We start from the raw sequence: 19,220 nt of genomic DNA on the forward strand, positions 1-19,220 counted from the left end.
TGATTATTTTACAATATAAATTTACGAAATTATTATAAATTGTATAATTAATTATTGAATTTACCAAATTATTAATTAACATATTGATTAATTAGTCTTTCACAACAACATTTATAATTTTAAATTTAAACTACACCGATACGAAGTACGTTACTCGTTAGAAAGTTTATGATTGGCTAATTTCATATGCATAAAGATGTTAAATCGATTATCGTTATGTTATGTTAATCTTACGATTGTTATAAAGAATTTCTTATTTTGAAATTTCATATTGTATAAATTATTACATTTTTATTGCTATTGTATAATGAATAGCAAAAATGCAAACAACCATTTTACTTCTCATTATAAAAGAAATGAACGAGAAGAAATGTTAATAGCACGACCATTGGATTTTTCATTCAAAAAAGCTACTAACTTGAATGGTATGTAAATCTAATGATACTATATAACAATTTCTTTCTTAATTATTTTATATTTATAATATTTAATAAATATATATTAATATTAATAATAACATTACTAACTAATTAAAAGAATTAGTTAATCAACAACCTCAGACGGTACGAACTGTTAAAGCACCAATACGAACGTCCAAAGATCGTTTTGCAACAAGTACAATATGGTTGAGTAATAATTTATTAAGATCCATGGAAGGACTTGAGAATTTTACCAAAGCAGTTCTAGAAGATCCAACTTGTTTAAGTTGGTTAGATCTTTCATTTAACGCAATCAATGAAATCGGAGTAGACATCACAAAATTTCCTAATTTGAAGATCCTATATTTACATGGAAATAACATTTCTAATATAAATGACGTATTAAAATTAAGAAAACTCTGTAATATGAGAGCCTTAACGTTGCATGGAAATCCAATAGAAACTTTATCTTACTACAGAGGTTATATAATTAACGTTATGTCACAATTAATCAATTTAGATTTTTCTCCAATAACTATGTCCGAAAGGAAACGACCAGTACCTGCTGGATTTTTTAAAATAATACAACCTGCTTTGTAAACGTAAATATTTAATATAGTTTATAAAGTATCGTATTATAAATTTGTGGAAAAATTAATCAATGGAAATAAGATATCGTATGCATTTATATACTAATTTTTATCTGATCTAATAATATTTTATAAGAAACATACATTTATTAAATTTTATCTGCAACGTTAGATTATTATGTTCTCTCTTTGTCTTTTACTCAGGGCCGTACAGGCTTGAAGATCTTGGAGATATAATTTAAAATTTTTTTAAATTAAATTTGATATTATAGTATATGATATTAGATTATTAATTGTTAATAAACCAAATGTGGACCATAATTATTAATTTTTTTATTATTACATGACATTTATTTTTTCTATACACAACATATCGATTACTTTATTTTGATTGGTTCTTATTTTTATTGATTGGTCATAAGCTTATTTCCATTGGCCAATGAGTAACACGTGCGTTCTGGTTGGTCCAATAAGAAGTTGGGATCAATCACGAGATGGCATTACGAACTACCTAAAGGAACGTGTATTATATTATCAAATATCATATGGCTAGTTGTCTATTCTTGAAAATAGTTAGCTTCTCGGATTGTCACTGATAAACGTCTTTAGATAGAGAAAATTACTACGTTTCCTTCATTATTGTGAATTTTATTATATTTATTCAAAGTATGTATATTAATATATCGTCTGAAATATATAATAATTCAAGTACATTGTATAACATTAGCTTTTGATTAGAATTTTATATACAAGTTACATAATAATTTGTCTATTTTTTAACAAAAAGCGTTAGAGAAAAATATATTCAAATTTTATATTTTAATAATCATATTTTTCTTTAACTTTTTATGTGATTTCATTTTGAATTATATAAAATAAAATGATTACCAAATAATTAATCATATATTTAGTGATTTAGATTTATCACTGTTTTTATTTTCCTTCCTGAGATTATAGAATAAAGCATTGACTATAAGAAAAAATTTTCTTTTCTTTAGATGTCTTCTGCTGAAGTAAAAGCATTACCCAAACCAAATCTTCGTAATTTGCTGTTAAGAAAGGTGAAAATAGCTTTTATCGGTATGACAGTAACTTCAACTCTTACAACATTAGGCTACAAAGTATTTATTGGTGATGCAAGGAAGAAAAAATATGAAGAATTTTACAAGTAATATAAGCATTTTTAATACTATGAATTTTCTGTTATACTGTAAAGTTTATATTTTCATTTTATTTTATATCCTATTGTTATACAAACGTTAATTTACAGAACGTACGATCCAGAAGCAAGTCTCAAACGTATGTGCGAATCCGGTTATATGCAGTCCTGTGGAGATACTCATATAGTTTATGAGTAATTATTTGAATAATGTACATAGTTCGTCATAGTAAACCGTATTCATATAAATATAAATTAATTTAAATAAAATATACATCTGTTATATACACATGTCTATAATACATTAAACTTTTACATTAAATCAAATTTGTTATTTCTATATGATCGTATAGAAATACAAGGTTTTCATTAATATTTGTAATGTTATATTTTGTTTATGAATTAAGATTGTTTTATATGCTTCTAAATATTATAAGAGGTTATTTAAGGTTTAAAAGATAATTTTCATAAAAACATAAATTTATTTAAAATATTGTTAAGACATATTGTTATATATACATAAATTTTTGCAGTCTCAAGATATATATAATTCTACTGTTTAGAGAGAAAAAAAAAGAAAGATATTGAAATACGTTAAAAAAATAATGTTTCGTTGAATAAGATTGATGGTAAGTGTAGTAATGCACCGATATTTTGATATACTGATAGTAATAATAAGTAATATAAGAAAATATTAAAATATGAAAAAAAAAGTTAAAAGAGGATTTTTGTTAAACAAAGATTAAAAGATGCAATAAACGCACCTATGTAAAAATATAATTAATTTGTAAAAAAAATATTCATAAACTTAGGTTAAGATTCGTTGATAAATATTTTTCGTGAATATTGAATAATAATTCTAAACATTGGTATGAGGGGTTAAAGAAACTCTGATGTTAAAATAATTAGTAAGATGGCGCCGCAAAATTACCCAGCATGCCCTGCGCGATTGATTTGCGCATGTCAATTGTTCGCATTGCAAATGGCGGCTCCTTGTTATTGTTCATGGCGTTTTATGACTTGTCCCTTTATATTACCGATTATGTCAAGTTTTTTCTCAATCTTCGCCGCGCGCATTGTGCAGAAAGTGGAATAAGATACGCGCGGTGTATTTTAGGTTAAGATAAGTGCTTTAGTGGTGTGTCTCCGTACGATTTGGACGAGAGAAATCCCACACGAAATTGGAAAGAAATGGGGTAACGTTAAAATTTTCCTGTGTTCATACGGTATCAATTCATAGTATGTGAGGACTAAAATCAGCTTATGTGTTTCCTATAAACCTTCCATTGAATCTAATTTTATTTGGTAAGCGAACATAATAATGATACGCATTAAACATTCGTCAAATAAAAATTTTCCGGATCTTTTGACGGTCTATCTCAACATGCTCGAGCCCACTTCACGTACACCTCCCCCGACGGACAAAATGGTGGCCCCCCGATATCCAATGGTCTGGGTGCCTTATTTCGTCAAAAATCATTATGGAATTTCTCGATAGGCCTTTTATTTTTTTACATACTTACATTATTTAGATCAACTAAATACATTGAATTTGCCGCTTAGTACTATTTAAATATTCTATAACCTATTTTTGCTTATATAAAAATCGTGTGCCCCTGTCTAGTGGCCTAAAAGATTTTAATTGCCGTTCATAAATGGTGAGACTGTTTTCTTTCTTTCTTTCTTTTCTTTTCTTTCTTTATTTCTTTCTTTCGTGTTATTTTTTTTTAGTTTTCCCCATTTTTATTTCCTTTCTTTCCTTTTCTTTTTTTCGTTTTATTTTTTTTTCTTTCTTCTCATTTCCTTTTTTCTTTTAATATGTTATCTCGTCGTTGCACCGTGTCAATCGATTTAAAGAATAAATATTATAATCGTTTTGATAAAATTTTCATATTTTCTCATTATAATTATATTTAATTCTTTATAAAATAATAGACGAATTATAACCTAGTCATATTTATCCCTAGCATTTTGTTTATGACTAGCACTATCTCTCGTTCATATAAACATTACGAATCAACGATCGCGTTAAAGGATATCGGTATTATTTATATTATAATCTTTTAAATTAATAAGGTTACATTTCGAGTATCGTATGTTTGTTGTTTTATCCTATTGTTTATTTTCGTTTGTCCCTCCCTCTCCCCATCTCCCTTCCTCCCACCCACTGCCCCTCCCCTCACAAAATATTGCATATATTTAACGTATAAAATATGGTTGAGTCTTTTTAGAAAAAAAAAACAATAATTGATATGAAAAGTAAAATATATGATAGTTAGAAACTTATTTTTTTTTATTTTTATACAATTATTGTGTGTGTGTGTGTGTTTACAATTGATGTGCACGCGGATGAAAATATTTCATAGATTTTTATAAATTATCTAAAGAACATGTCTTAAATTTATATTTAAAAAAATCATTGATATGTGATAATAATAATAAAAAAAAGCAATATTTGTAATATTATTAATATTTTGAATGATGCAAAGATGCATATATATATGTTTGTTTAAAATGATTAACATGGATTATGGATAAGTGTAATATGTGTATGTTAATTCAAATACAAATGAAGCAATTGGTGGTTTGTGTATTAATAATTGTTTCGAATTTGGTTAAATTAAAATTATACTAGAAAAAAACAAACAATTTTATTAGATTGTTTTATTTGTAAAAAATAACGATTATAATTTATTGTTAACAATTAGTATAACCAATGGAACTCATACTAGCTAAAATGTATTCCATATTCAAAGATTTAATAAATACTAGATATTAATATATGAAAGCTTACAAGGTATATTGTACATATTTAAAGTTGTATATATTTTATTTTAATTTTGTTAATTTTAATCTGTTTATTTCTTCAATATGTGTTATTATTTCTTCCAATTAATTCATCATATATGATACGTACACATAAAGCACACATGAATAGAGATATTTTAGGTTATTTTAACTATATTAACATTATTATATTATATATCTTCTATTTAATAATATGCTTAATATTTATACTATATATGATTATGGGAAGTTATAAATATGGTCGTTATTATTATATTTTTTCTAATCTTTCTTTTTCGACCTTTTAATTCCATATAAATATTTTGAATGAAATAAGACTGTAATATTATAGTAGTTAAATGTATGCATAATATTTCTTATTTATTGAACTTTAATCATCATTTTTGACTCTTATTCTTTTTTCTTTTTGTAAACAGTAAGCAAGTGCATTAGTGCTGGAGTGGTTCGGAGTTGTCGGTTTACAACCGACGAAGAAACATCTCATCACAAATTTATTGTCTTTGTACCCAGAGGTGTTTACCTGGGTAGTTATGTGATTTATGATTGGTATGTATTCCTTTGTTTTGGTAATACTAAAATCAAAATCGTTTAATATTTATTTATTTTCTTAATAAAATTCATTATTAACATATATATTAAATTAAGAATGTGGATAAGAATTTGTTCATTAAATAAATAATAAAAATTATATAATACAGTCATGGCGGCAGATAGTGATGGTGACCTCATTGAGACGGTGGTAACTTGTGAGGGTGACCTTGGTGATCCAGAATTTCCACATAAATTTAAAACCATCGTTGACCGTCTTAAATCTCTACTTTGTAAAGGTTTGTACCATGAAACTATTGAAAACTATTATTTAAGATTTTTCTTAAAGAAGATTTACATGTTGTAATTTTATAATTTGTAAATAAGTTTTTGATATGATATAATAGTAAAATTATTTTTATCATGTAAAATAATTATTTATACTTAAAAGAACAATTATTTATCATTTGCAGAGAAAGGAGATGGTCTAAAAGTTAACAAAGTAGAACCATGGAATTCTGTCAGGGTTACATTTTCCATACCAAGAGAAGCTGCATTGCGGTTAAGAGAACTAGCAGCGCAAGGTTCTTCAACGCTTACTCAACTTGGAATTCTTTCTGTACAGGTTGAAGGAGACCAGGTATATTTATTGTTTTATAGATTTTAATAATATTATTGAATAAAATAGGGTACATTAACAGTAATACAAGTTTTTTCATTGCAAAATTAATAAAGTAATTAACTTTTTGTGGACTATAGCCATATATATGCGTTCTACATAATTGGGGTTAGGAACTCATATGTGCGTTTGACCAAAAGTTTCATATATGTGATATTAGTGTGTGATATAGTGATATATGTGAGCTGGTAATTTCAAACGACTATTACAACAGTGACTTGGTCCTACAGAATGCTTGGCTTTGAACCATCCTATACACCAAAATATACAACCATCCTATATGTATTTCTAGGTTATATCTTTAAGGATAGCAAGTCGATTTGGAGGCGAGGCACAAGAAATTGTCTTACGTTCAGGATCTTCGCAGGATACTGGAAATAAATCTCAGAATGAATCTACAAATAGTTCAGTTACTGCTGACAATGATCCTACTATAGCTTTACCTGGTCCAAGCAATACATCAACAATATCTTCCGCGTTACGAAATGTTGCTCAAATAATAGCAGCTAGTACGTTTGTTTAATATTACATAAATATATTTAAAAAATATATATATATATTTCATTATTGTTTTTTGTATAACATTTCAGGTACATCGTCAGAGAAAGCTCCTCAATTTCGTTCTCCAAATGTTGTGGCACCGACAGACTGTGATCCTATCCCACCTTTTCTTGCAAAACCTGTGCCGTCAACGGCTGGTAGTAATGGCGTTGGTACTTCTGGCAACCAACCGGTCACTAATTCTATTGCTTCATCCAGAAATAATTATAATGGTCCATTCCCGTTTGCCAGCATGACGCATGCTGCTCAAGCAATACATAGTAGAGAATCACAAGCAACAACAATAAAAAATACAATTCAGTTTAAGCAACATACACAGCCACCGCCGCCTTATCCAATACAAGATAATTTGGCAGCAGTCACAGCCTTGTCAAGCGGTCATACAACTACGCAAACTGTAGTTACAGTTGGACAATTGACGACTCAGTATAAATCACCGATTACCACAACATCTAGTCTGTCACCAAACAATGGTAATCATTTAACAGGAAATTCTAATGGTAGTGGTAATCAAGTTGCTTTATCAAGTCCATTACTTGTGAATCTTCTGCAAAATGATGCTACCTCACATTCAAATAATGTGATACCTGGTCAGAAAATGTTGCCACCAGCTGTTGTTGATAACTCAGGATTAGCAAATCGTATGAGACCTACGAAGAAGCCAACTGTTAGAAGAAAAGAACTAACTGTACAAAGTGAATCGCCACCGAATTTAGATTCGTTAAGGACAGAAGATCTGATTGGAGGATCAGCCATTATTGCGGATATATCTCAAAATTCACCATCTTCTGCATTTGCTGCTGTCAATGCAAACCAACCATCGTCGATTCCTCAGCAACATACGGTTAATATAGTTGGCAGTAGCAGTCAAAATATAATGACACCTCAAACTGTTCATCAAGTGCCAGTTGTTGGACAGATACAACAGATACAGCAACAAACACCACCAATACATACCCCAGTACAAATACAGCAAAAGTTTCCTATCAGACAAGAATTGACATACAGGCCTTCACAAATGCAAATACAGAGTCAACTTCCTGCTAGGCATTCGGTGAATGGACAAGTTAGAACACCTTTACAACAGCGGCAATTATTACTCCAACATCAACAGCAACAGCAGCAGCAGCAACAACAACAGCAGCAACAACAGCAGCAACAACAACAACAACAACAACAGCAGCAGCAGCAACAACAACAACAACAGCAACAACAACAACAACAACAACAACAACAGCAACATCATCAACTCTTAGCTCAGCAGCAACAATTAAGCCAACAAAACATAACTACATCACAATTGGTAACTCAGCAAGGACCTACAACGCAACAAGCATTGTTGCAACAGCAAAGTACTAATGTTCCATTGCAATCAACATCTTTACCTAATCAACCAGTTCTACAACAGCAACAAGTTCTACAACATCCAACGGTAACATTGAATGTATCCCAACAAAGGCTAAGTTACTTAAGTAATCAACGTCAACAAACTCCTCCACCATATCCACGGCAACCAATACCACAACAACCTCATTTAACACAGCAAAGTCAGACATTGAACGTACAACAGCAATTACATCACAATCAATTGAAAAATATAAATGTCAATACAAGTGCAACAACAGACTTTCGTTATGGGCAAAGTCAAAACATTCTCAGTAGAAATTATCAGACCTGTATCAGCAATGCTAATGGACCTACATGGAATGCACAAAATAGTTCCATTCCACAGGGTGCTCAAGTTAATACAACAAGGCTCGCAGTCTCTAATCAGGTTCCAGGTGCCTTTTCTCAGTGTGGCTCTACTATGAATCATACTCCTACGACTACTGCGACTGCTACCACAAATAAAGTGGAAACGTCAGAGTCCCCAAAACCTGAGGAGGAGACACCAGAGCCAGAGTATACGTCAACTGGAAAAATACGGCAATTTCTTATAAATCCTTTGACAGGTCATTTAGAACCGATGCCTAGTGAGAGCTCTGATTCGGAACCAGAAAGCGCAGTTGATAATCAAGATGATTTCTTTCCATTTCCATCCCCTTCAAATGATAGATCTAACTCTATCTTTTCCGACGACGATGCAGACAGTAATTTTTCAAGAAGAAACGATACCACGACCAATACAGATCAATCAGACTCCGAAACGACGGTTAAATCTACAGCCAGCGAAGGAAGTTTAAAGCATAGCAGAATAAAATCTACCAGAGATTCTGCTCACAGTCCGATGCCCGGAGAGAAGATTAAACTTCGTTTAAAGTTAGAAAAATCAGAACCAGTTACCCAAGCGTATAAAGTTGATGTATCATTTGTAAACACACCACCTGTTAGAAAAGTTGATAAATCGGTAAACAAAATGTTTACCACGGGTATATCTAGCTCAGGGACTGGTGATGAACCACGAGTGCCTCCCTTACACATTTCTTTAAGAGGACGTAATGCTGCTGTAGTACAAATTAAGAAAAAAGAAAAAAGTCTTTGAAAGATGGTGAAACTGACATAGCTAGTGTAAAGAGGAAAGGAAAATTGAAAAAAATGAAAGAATGTATAGACGGGAACAAATTGTTGCAAAAAAAATCATCTCTGAGCATGATTATAGGTACTGCCTCTGCTTCCAAACTACCCCTATCAAATTCAGCGATGATCAATAGCGCCAGTACCATTAATAAAGTTAATAATATTCTTCAAACTGTCGTCAAACCTAATGCCTTTAAACAAGAAATGTCAGTAGATTCTATAAGGCTGCAAGGTGCTCTGATCAAACCAAGTTCGAGTAAAAATAATGACGTAGATGATATACCTCTTAACAGTAGAATTCCATCTCCATCTAAACATAAATCTCCTATTTTAAATCAACCTTTAAATACGCCGCAACAAAACATAACGAAAAATCAAATGGAAGTCGATGTACAAAATCATACACATGAACACAAAATAGGGGGAGGTAAGATAATAAAAGAGTAATATCTTAAGTAATATTTTAAAACATATATATAATAATGTATTGAAACTTTTCTTTTGTTTTTTTTTTTTTTTTTTTTTTAGGTAAAACCAAAAGAAGAGATAACAAGAGGAAATCAGAATCTGGAGATGGTATGCATAGAGAACAAAATTTATTGTCGGGTGGTAGAATTTTAGATAATCAAGCCAAGTGGAGAAAACTCGGTTATAAAGGTGATTCCAATCAAGTGATACGAAAGTCTGATGCACTTTTAACAGGGACCGATTTCACAACTGTCAAAAAAGTCGGAGAAATTAGGAGAACCAGCGACAGCGACATAAACAGGTCAGCCGTGGAAAAGAACAATCCATTGAGCTCAGTGAATTCTAGATTGACGGAAATAAATGGTGTAAGAAGCGATTTAATTAATCAAGAGAAAAGAAGGCGTTTAAGTTTAATGGATGAAAAAGATTTGCATTCAGCAGGTAAATTTTAAACATTATTATAAATGCCAAATACATTATATTTTATTTTTAACTTTTTTTATTTTTGTTTTTTTGTTTGTTTACATTATTAAAAGCAGGTCTTATAATACCTTTTGTAAAATCCAAAGACTCTCAAAAATCATTTTGTAATTGATTTACAGAATGTCATATTACAGAGGCTACCAGTCAAAAGGTTGCTTCTGAATCTTCTTCATCGAACACTCTTTTAAGTATCAAGAATGTTACCAATGTACCTTATGAAAATGAAACACAAAGTTTAAAAACAAAAAACGTAATAATGCAAAGTGATTCTAATGCGTCGAGCAATACCGAAGCTAAAGTGTCTGTACACACAGATGCGGCATCTAAATGTTCTTCTCAACAGTCTGCAAACAGAAGTACAATGGTTAAAAATAAACCAGACATTGACAATTGCAAATTGAATGCTAATGTTTTAACGAAAAATCAAAGTCTTGGACAGAAATTGAAAAATCATGTGAATATTAAGAATGACACTAATGCTACTATTAACAGGCACAAGATAGAGCATTTTAATAACAAAAAAGTAACTCAAAATCACATAATAAAACAAGCTGAAAGAACTGTAATTGATAATAAATTGGATAATTCGCAAAGGATAAGTTTATTAAAAACATCACAAAGTTCAATAATCAGCAACACAGTGGACCAAGTTCCCAGACCTCAAAGCAATGATTTAGTTACTGGAAAGCCAACATTACCAATCGGGGAAATTAATGTAACTGAAGCTAAAGTAAAGCAAAAGTTATTAGAGAATACAACAGTTCCTATTGGAATTGGTGTGGACGCTAACGTAGAAAGAGTTGGTAGTGGAGGAGGTGGGGAAGATTCGGGAATAGAATCTATGGATGCTCTTTCAGAGAAATCACCTAATCAGGGGGAATCACCTTTACATAGGCCAGTGACAGAAGCAGTGACACAAAGTAGCACTAAAAGTGTTATTCAAGGGGAACCATCCCTGCCAACCACCAATAAGAACGTGCCTTCCTCAACTAATAGTAGTGATATGTGTTCAAATACCCACGTGGAACTTCTTAAGTCCAATGCCCCGCAAAGATTAAGTCCTGTGTCTGTTGCAAGTTATCTCGAAAATCACCTTAATTGCAATGTATCACATTCTAGTGAAGAAGATGGTAAGAATGTACCTAGTGAAAAGACACTAATGATATCAACTTCAAGAACTAGTGGTGACTTGGTTGCTAGTTTAGAAATAACTGAACTAAAAAAAAGTGTTTCTAATCCACTAGTGACAGGATCAGTGACTGTCGTGACCACTACTGTAAGCAGTGGAATGGATAGTGATAATTTATTACAATGCGCGCATCAACAAATAAGCAATTTTTCTGATACAGAAAATTGTAGCGGTAAATTAGAAGGTACTATTAACCAAAACGAGCAGGGTACGGCAAACTCTAAACAGGAAGTGTTAAGAGCTGCGGAAGATAAACTTGATGATAGTGTAAAAAAAATGGTAGCGGAAAGTGACAGTGCAATTAGATTAAGTGAAGAACCTCATGGACAGAATAATAATGGTGTGCCTCTAATTCAAAATCATGTTACATATAGTAAAGTTAAAACAGACAAACTCCTCGATAGTATGGTTACAAATAAAGCTAACACAGTGGCAGATAATACATGTCCAAATAATCAGAGTCGCAGTCCGGAAATCAAAGCAGAGCCTGTAATCAATGTTAAAGTGGACGACACAAGGCAAGTTGATCAATCAGATAATTCCAAAAGTAATGTATCATTGAACACAGGCTCCGCCGTTCAAGTAGAATCGTGTACCGATCAAAACCAAAAATCTAATGTACAAACTCCTCAACAAATTTCAGTCAGGGAACCTTCAATGAATCTTCAAAAAGTTACAGATGATTTGGTTAAGAAACTTGCTAACGAGGCCTGCGAAAATCTAAGTATCCAGTCACCTCTTGGCGAGGATCCACAGCCAATTAGGATTACACCGCCATTGTATACATATTCCAATCCGGTTGTTTTACAAAGAGACGAAACTCCAAGCCCAGCAGCACAAAATCTCGAAGTAGATACCACCGATGTAGAGCATGTCAAAAGGAAACGTAGAAGAAAACAGGAGTTGGAAGGTCGACAGGATGTCATATGCATCGAAGACAACGATGAAACACATTTTGTAGAAAGATTAAACTCCAATAATTCGGATGATTACATCAAAAGACCACCTAAATCTTTGCTAGAACAACTTTTAATAGAAATTCCAAGCGAAAGTAATGAAAAAAGATCATTGAGAACCAGATCGCAAAAATTAAACAGTCCGGATATTGCTAAAACTCCAAAAAGCAGCCCGCACGGTCCTAATAAGGTTGAAGAAAGACGTAGTATATCGCCTTATGCAAAGGCTAGTCCTAAATTGGGATCATCTAAGTTATCTCCTAATACAACAACTATGAAAGTAGGAAAAAGAAAAAGACAGGAAAGTGAAAGTTCTGTAGCATCGAGCACAGCCGATGATCCCCAACCACGACCAGGAAAACGAAAATGTTCGGAAAATGCTGCGGAGCTCATTAAGGCTTGTATGGGTCTGGACGAAACTGGAAACGTCAAAAAGCAAATACCTGGCAAAGAAGAACCCAAAAAGGGATTCAACATACTGGCTAAAACTAAAAGAGGTGTGTTTACTATATATATATTGTTTCCTTTTCTTTCTTTTTTTATAATGAATTATTACAATACTCTTAAAAGACTGCCAAAAACAGAAATATTTCTAGTTGTCAGTTGTCCTTGTCTATCAATAATAAATATAAAAAAGTTCATCGATTAGATTTATTCGCTAATTGCGTCTAATCGATCTGATAATTTTATATTTTTAGGTCCCATTGTGGTAGAAGTAGATTCTTCTGACGATGAACCATTGATTGAATCTGTAGGAAAAGCAAGAATGAGATTGTCAGATGAAACATCCGCTGCTTCTCCAAAGTCTAAAGATCAAAAGTAAGCAATACTGCTATGTGATTACGTGCAGCGTAATGTAAACTTGAATTAGCCGCACTTAACGAGAAGTATTCCATGTAAATGAATTGTTATCATTCTAGAACAAATTCAACTACAACTGTTTCTGGCAGTCCAATTAATTCTAGTAATATATCAAATTTCAATGCCAGTAATAGAGTGCAAAGAGAAGGCCGTTTATTAACAACCAAACAACCGAGTACACCGACAGCAGTAAATGCTGGAAAAGAAAGGCTACGCGGTACTTCAGTGTCAAGTAACGAATCAGTTGGAGAAGTCACTACTAGACGATCAGTTCGACAGAATACATCTTCACCATTAGCAACGCCGGCAAGCAATACAAGAGGTGCATCTAGATCTACGGAAGATGTAAATAGAAGAAAAACTCGAAGTGGAGCTGGTATGTATACAATAATGTTTGTTTCAAAATTCAATCATAATATATTTATTCATTTTTCAATATTATATACATTTCAAATAATATATCTCTAATTTTTTCTTTGTTTTATTTATTTACGTATAATATATTTTTGATATATTACGATTTAACACGTTGACCGCCACGCGCTAGTTTTCAAGAAAATCCCCGTGAGGCCGGCGCGCGCTGTTATACTACGCTACACAATAATGTCAATAGTTACTTATTGTAATAAAATATTACATTTAGAAAGAAATTTTTATTCTATGGAGAGAATAATCTTTCTTGAATGGAAATCATTCGAAATATTTACTAATATATTGGGTCTACAAGTAAGTTTCCAGCGTTGTTTAATAGATGGTGTCACGAGTAGATTCCGGGCAGAAATGTTAACAACATTGCATCATCATATTTGCGCATTTCTATCGGTGTCGTATATTTTATGAAGCAAAAACATGGCAAGTTATGTGCCAAATAAGCGTCATTTGCGGGAAGCGCTGCTTCTATCCTTTAATATGAAGAAAAGTGCAGCTGAGGTCTATCGTTTGCTTCTGGAAACTTATGGGGCGGAATGTATTGGTGAATCGACGTGTCGTGAGTGGTTCAAACGGTTCAAAATCAGTGATTTTGACGTTGAAGACAAGGAGCGCTCCGGAAAGCCGAAAAATTTTGAAAACGAGGAATTGGAGATTTTGCTGGATGAGGATCTGTGTCAAATTCAAGAAGAGCTTGCTGCATCATTGGGCGTCACACAACAAGTCATTTTCCTGCGCCTGAAAGCTTTAGGATTCATCCAAAAAGTTGGAAATTTTGTGCCGTACGAGTTGAAGCCGAGAGATATCGAACGGCGATTTTGCATGTCAGAAATGTTGCTGCAGCGGCATAAAAAAAGTCGTTTCTGCATCGTAGTGTCACTGGTGACAAAAAGTGGATCTATTATGATAATCCTAAACGCAAAAAAACATATGCAAAGCCTGGCGAGCCGGTCAAATCGACGCCGAAGCGAAATATTCACATGAATAAGGTCATGCTCTGTATATGGTGGGATCAGAAGGGTGTCATATATTACGAACTGCTTTCGAGTGGTCAAACCATCAAAGAACCATTGTATCGAACCCAACTAATTTGTTTGAAACGGGCATTGGCGGAAAAACGGCCAGAATATCAGACCAGGCACGAGTCCGTAATTTTTCACCACGACAACGCTCGGCCACATGTTGCTGCTTCGGTCAAAAACTACTTGGATAATAGTGGATGGGAAATTCTGCATCACCCGTCTTATAGTCCAGATTTGGCGCCATCCAACTACCTACTTGTTTCGGTCGATGCAGAACGCTCTTACCGGAATGCGCTTCACTTCAGTAAAGGGAATCAAAAATTAGCTTAATACGTTCTTGGGCTCAAAAGACGAGAACTTATTTTGGTCCGGAATTCACAAATTGCCAGAAAGATGGGAAAAAATTATATCTTTTGATGGACAATATTTCGAATAAAAAATATATAATCATTTTTTCAGAATGAACCCTCAAATTTTATGAAAAAACGCTGGAAACTTACTTGTAGACCCAGTACCTTGTAAGCACTAAAAAAAAGCGTCGGCCATACATGGCTGACATGGCGGTCAACGTGTTAAAAAGTATGAAATTAATTTGAATATAAATGAAGCTATACATATTATTCCCTATACCGTTTTAATTGAAAACACCTCGTACAGCGGGAACATTGTTTTAGTAACGGCTGAGGCAGCAGAACAGGCGAAACGGAGGCGAATATCCCGAGAAAACAAATGACCCTCGGGAAGTGACCTTGACAGTGATTAGCTACCGTCACTTGTCAAGGCCTATCCGTCTGATTATCTATCTGTTATAAATGGTTATTTGATCGCCGTGTGGCTGGACCCCACCTGGTGAATGTGTATGTGTCGATAGCGCACAAACATTGCTGTATATGTTTGGAGGTTTTTATAGCAGCAAATGAAACGCTGGACGGTGTAAAAAAACAAAACAAACAAAAAATATCAATTTGTCTAATATTACAAATAAATATTACGAATGATAGATTTTTTTTTTCTATACTCTGTACAAAGTTATCGAGTTTCCTTTTAATGATATATAACAAGAAGGAACAAGTTTGTATTGAACAATGTGTTTGTTACTAGATGTTACTTTCCTTAAATCTCTAAGAATTTTTCTAATCGTAAATGAAGAAATCGTGAAAAATATAACATGTGGGAAGAAAATGAGATATTTTATCTACTTTTTTTTTCACCGTCCAGCATTTATCTCTCTTGCGGATTTACTCCTATAAACAGCAACAACAGTTTAGTTACTCAGAATCTGTTCAACGTCTCTTTCTCTCGTATTTTCGATCTAAGTAACTAAACTGGATTTATAACTGCCGAGTCATTGTGTAACTTTCTTTTACCAATTACAAGTTATTATTATTCATTTATTAGAACGGAGGTCGCATTATTATATATATATGTATATGTGCAATTCGGTCAAGTTCAATTTTCGTGTTTGAGGTCAATATTTACAGCATTATAATATTATACATACATATATATATATATAATAAAATATATATACTTAGACGTTTTTTCATGGAATATATCCAAACAAGATATTGTTGTGCAAGAATTTCTTTTTACATCAATTGAAAGAGTGTATAAATAATCTGCTCCTTTATTAATAATATTTTTATCTTTATCTCTTTATTATTCTTCTCGTATCATTTTTATTTCTTATTCATGGGAATATTTAAATAGTGGTAAAAGAAAGATCAAATATTTTAGGTCAAACATGAAAATCCGACTGTACTGCCGTAAGATTATATAAAACACACACATTATTCCTGCAGATATAAATTTCATTAAATGGTGGGCTTGGGTCGCTACTCCGACGATTACTTCACTGATAGACATTATTTAAAAAATGTTAAAATATTTGTAGTCATTTATTTATTTTTTATTTTAATTAATTTTTTTTGTTCTTTAATTTCTCATTTTGTACATATTCGGAGAAATATGCATGCATACAAAGATAGTATTCGTTATACTCATTTATAATATTGATTCGTGAATATAATAATAAATCTTGGATATATTAAATAATTGATATATTTGAAAAAAATGATGGAGCTCATAGAAAAATCCTTTGTATATATTTATAACTGATTTTCAAGTTACTCCACAAATAAAAAATGACACTTTTGAAAATGAATATTATTATAAACACGTTAAGTTAAGTATTATGCTTTATCGATTATACATAGATTATTAATGGCGGTTGATTTTAACAAATTTTGTTGTTGTTATTGTAGAACTTAAGTTAATGCCTATGCTAGATTTTTTCAATATATTAACTACACAATTTTCATTTTTTAAATTAATGAGCATTGGTCTTTCAGTGAAATGCTCGTCGGTAGTCATAATATTGCAAAACAAAAGAAAAGAAAACAAAACAAAATGAAAAAAAAAAATATACACAGGGGTATAAGGCTATTATTAAAAATGACTTATTTTATTTATGAAAATATGCGGATCGTTGGGATTATATACAACATACATACATACATACATACATACATACATACATACATACATACATACATACATACATACATACATACATACATACATACATAAAAAAAAACCATGCATAAAAAATATGAAAATGATAAGATTTAAGGTATAAACAAAAAAATAAAAAAAACAAAAAAACTATTAATACAATGTTAATTTGATAGGTAATATATGAATGAATATATTTTGTAAATAATTTCTTGTAAAGATAAACAAAGCACCTCTCACTTTGTATATATATATATATATACATATAATATATATATATATATATATATTATAGGAACTGTTTAAATTTTTATTAAACAAAAACAAAAAAAATAAATAAATAAATTAGTAATAAATTAGTAATAAATTAGTGATAATTTTTAGTGATAATTATAAAAAGAAAAAATCGTGCAACAACATCTCTCATTGTCATTTTTATTCATTAATTCTTCTTCGCGCGCTATCATTTTATTAAAACTTTGTTATAGTATCGTCACCCTCTATTTCGCCAATACTTATGATATAATAAACATAAGCGTATATACATAATATAATGTAATATGTGTATATGTCATTTATGTTACATACATTGTTTTCGTGATCAGATAATCTAGTTTTATATTGTATAAATATAAATTAATGGTTGAGAATTTGAATTTTAAGTAATACCAGCAGTAGTCATCGCTCCACAATTCCTTAAATCATTCTTTCTTTTAATTGAAAATTAATCTATTCTCAATTGGATATTAATTTTTGTTTTAATATATTTTATCATAATGTTTTTTTTTCTTTTTTTTTTTAGATTAAATTGTAATATAATAATATTTTAAATACAATTTTTAAATATTACTTTTTTTTTATAATGAAATCATTTTTTAATACATTCTTTTAAATGCAAACATTCTTAAGTTTATCATTTAAATAATATCATTTTAATCTCTAACGTTAAAAAATTAAAATAGAGTAAAACGTTGAAAATACTTTTATTATTTTTATAAACGCATGGACACCTAATAATTTCTAGTCTTCGGACAAATGAATTCACAATCTTTTACTGAAATTGCTTTAAAAGAGTTCGATGACTACTCGGCAATATGTTTTGTTAAATATTTATTTTATTATCGCGAGATATTAATTATTGAATTTGATTTTATCCGTAAAAAGAAAAAGAGAACAAAAAAAATGAAGAAATTAATCACAATTGCTGATACGCTGGTGATGATATGATAATGAAATCAAATTTTATTTTAATATAATTTCTTCCTATTCTCAACATTAGTTTAATTTATTTAGTTAAAAATGCTGCATGTTTATTGGAATTTATATTTCAACAGATATATTTGAAACTTATATTGTATATAGTAGCATATGCTTATTTTGGATGGGAAATGAAAAATAATAATAATAATAATAAATAAATAAATAATAAATATGTACATAATGATATAAAAAATGAAAATGAAGAGAATAACATATTCAGTTTTGATCCAAGTCCTGTGTATTATGGAGAATGATATATGTAATATATAGTAATTTAATAATGACGCGAGTGCAAGAAAAGTATAAGAATTATTGGGAAAAAAAGAAAAAAAAATACACAAACAGACACACACACACGTACACCTGTAATTTCGATGTATAAATATTCTCTTTATATAGATAGTTAGGCTAGATATTATTATGTTACAATTTTATTGAATATTACATTTATATGATTGTATAGATTATAAACGAGCTAAGCTTTTTATGTAAATATATCTTAAAGCTAAAATACGAATTTTTAGCCTGCTAACATCGTTAAGGAGTTTTTTTTTAAGTACGATCTGCCATGTAGCTGCATATGTATGCATATAATATTAAGAAAGATAAAATATTAGCGCGCCAAAGATCATATTTTGATTGTGACATGTGTTATAACTTTTAATATTCGATACAATCTTAAAGAATGTTATACATGTGAAGCTCGATTAAACAATTGGTGCTTTATAATAATAATAATACGATGAAGAACGCGTTGCAGTGTTACATCTTTTCTCA

The 19,220-nt window shown here is 31.0% G+C and overlaps 3 protein-coding genes across 4 annotated transcripts; all 3 read left to right on the top strand.

Moving 5' to 3' along the window:
* Nucleotides 1-157: 157 nt before the first annotated feature.
* Nucleotides 158-2,177, top strand: LOC107071871 (leucine-rich repeat-containing protein 51). 2 transcript variants are annotated; one of them, XR_016177395.1, is made up of 3 exons: nucleotides 158-425; nucleotides 538-1,096; nucleotides 1,432-1,661. XR_016177395.1 is itself a non-coding variant. In XM_015331272.2 (3 exons), exons 1-2 carry the CDS (start codon nucleotides 308-310, stop codon nucleotides 1,017-1,019), a joined length of 600 nt encoding a protein of 199 aa, XP_015186758.1. In that variant the 5' UTR covers nucleotides 186-307; the 3' UTR covers nucleotides 1,020-1,021; nucleotides 2,008-2,177. The 2 variants fall into 2 exon arrangements, 1 of the variants encoding a protein (XP_015186758.1); XM_015331272.2 differs by lacking the exon at nucleotides 1,432-1,661 and adding an exon at nucleotides 2,008-2,177 and having other exon boundaries at nucleotides 186-425; nucleotides 538-1,021.
* Nucleotides 1,522-2,455, top strand: cype (cytochrome c oxidase subunit cyclope). The gene is made up of 3 exons (XM_089174893.1): nucleotides 1,522-1,675; nucleotides 2,008-2,177; nucleotides 2,280-2,455. The coding sequence occupies exons 2-3, from the start codon at nucleotides 2,008-2,010 to the stop codon at nucleotides 2,365-2,367; spliced, it is 258 nt and encodes an 85-aa protein (XP_089031019.1). The 5' UTR covers nucleotides 1,522-1,675; the 3' UTR covers nucleotides 2,368-2,455.
* A 673-nt stretch (nucleotides 2,456-3,128) lies between these two features.
* On the top strand, nucleotides 3,129-17,249 carry LOC107071869 (uncharacterized). The gene is given in 12 exon segments (XM_015331268.2): nucleotides 3,129-3,364; nucleotides 5,393-5,522; nucleotides 5,675-5,803; nucleotides 5,978-6,144; nucleotides 6,476-6,692; nucleotides 6,774-9,209; nucleotides 9,212-9,688; nucleotides 9,790-10,170; nucleotides 10,332-12,854; nucleotides 13,056-13,176; nucleotides 13,278-13,594; nucleotides 15,344-17,249. Coding segments are annotated over 11 exon segments (6,834 nt in total). The 5' UTR covers nucleotides 3,129-3,364; nucleotides 5,393-5,515; the 3' UTR covers nucleotides 15,403-17,249.
* The last annotated feature ends 1,971 nt before the right edge of the window (nucleotides 17,250-19,220 follow it).

This window comes from Polistes dominula, unplaced genomic scaffold (assembly GCF_049000335.1).
Source record: "Polistes dominula isolate Pdom_NZ unplaced genomic scaffold, Pdom_raw_medaka contig_78, whole genome shotgun sequence".
Lineage (NCBI taxonomy): Eukaryota > Metazoa > Arthropoda > Insecta > Hymenoptera > Vespidae > Polistes > Polistes dominula.

Excerpts from the sequence above, each read along its gene's own strand:
- LOC107071871 (XM_015331272.2), top strand. The coding sequence starts at position 308 with ATGAATAGCAAAAATGCAAACAACCATTTTACTTCTCATTATAAAAGA. Across the intron at positions 426-537 it reads AAAAGCTACTAACTTGAATG|AATTAGTTAATCAACAACCT; the intron begins GTATGTAAATCT and ends ACTAATTAAAAG.
- cype (XM_089174893.1), top strand. The coding sequence starts at position 2,008 with ATGTCTTCTGCTGAAGTAAAAGCATTACCCAAACCAAATCTTCGTAAT. Across the intron at positions 2,178-2,279 it reads AAATATGAAGAATTTTACAA|AACGTACGATCCAGAAGCAA; the intron begins GTAATATAAGCA and ends GTTAATTTACAG.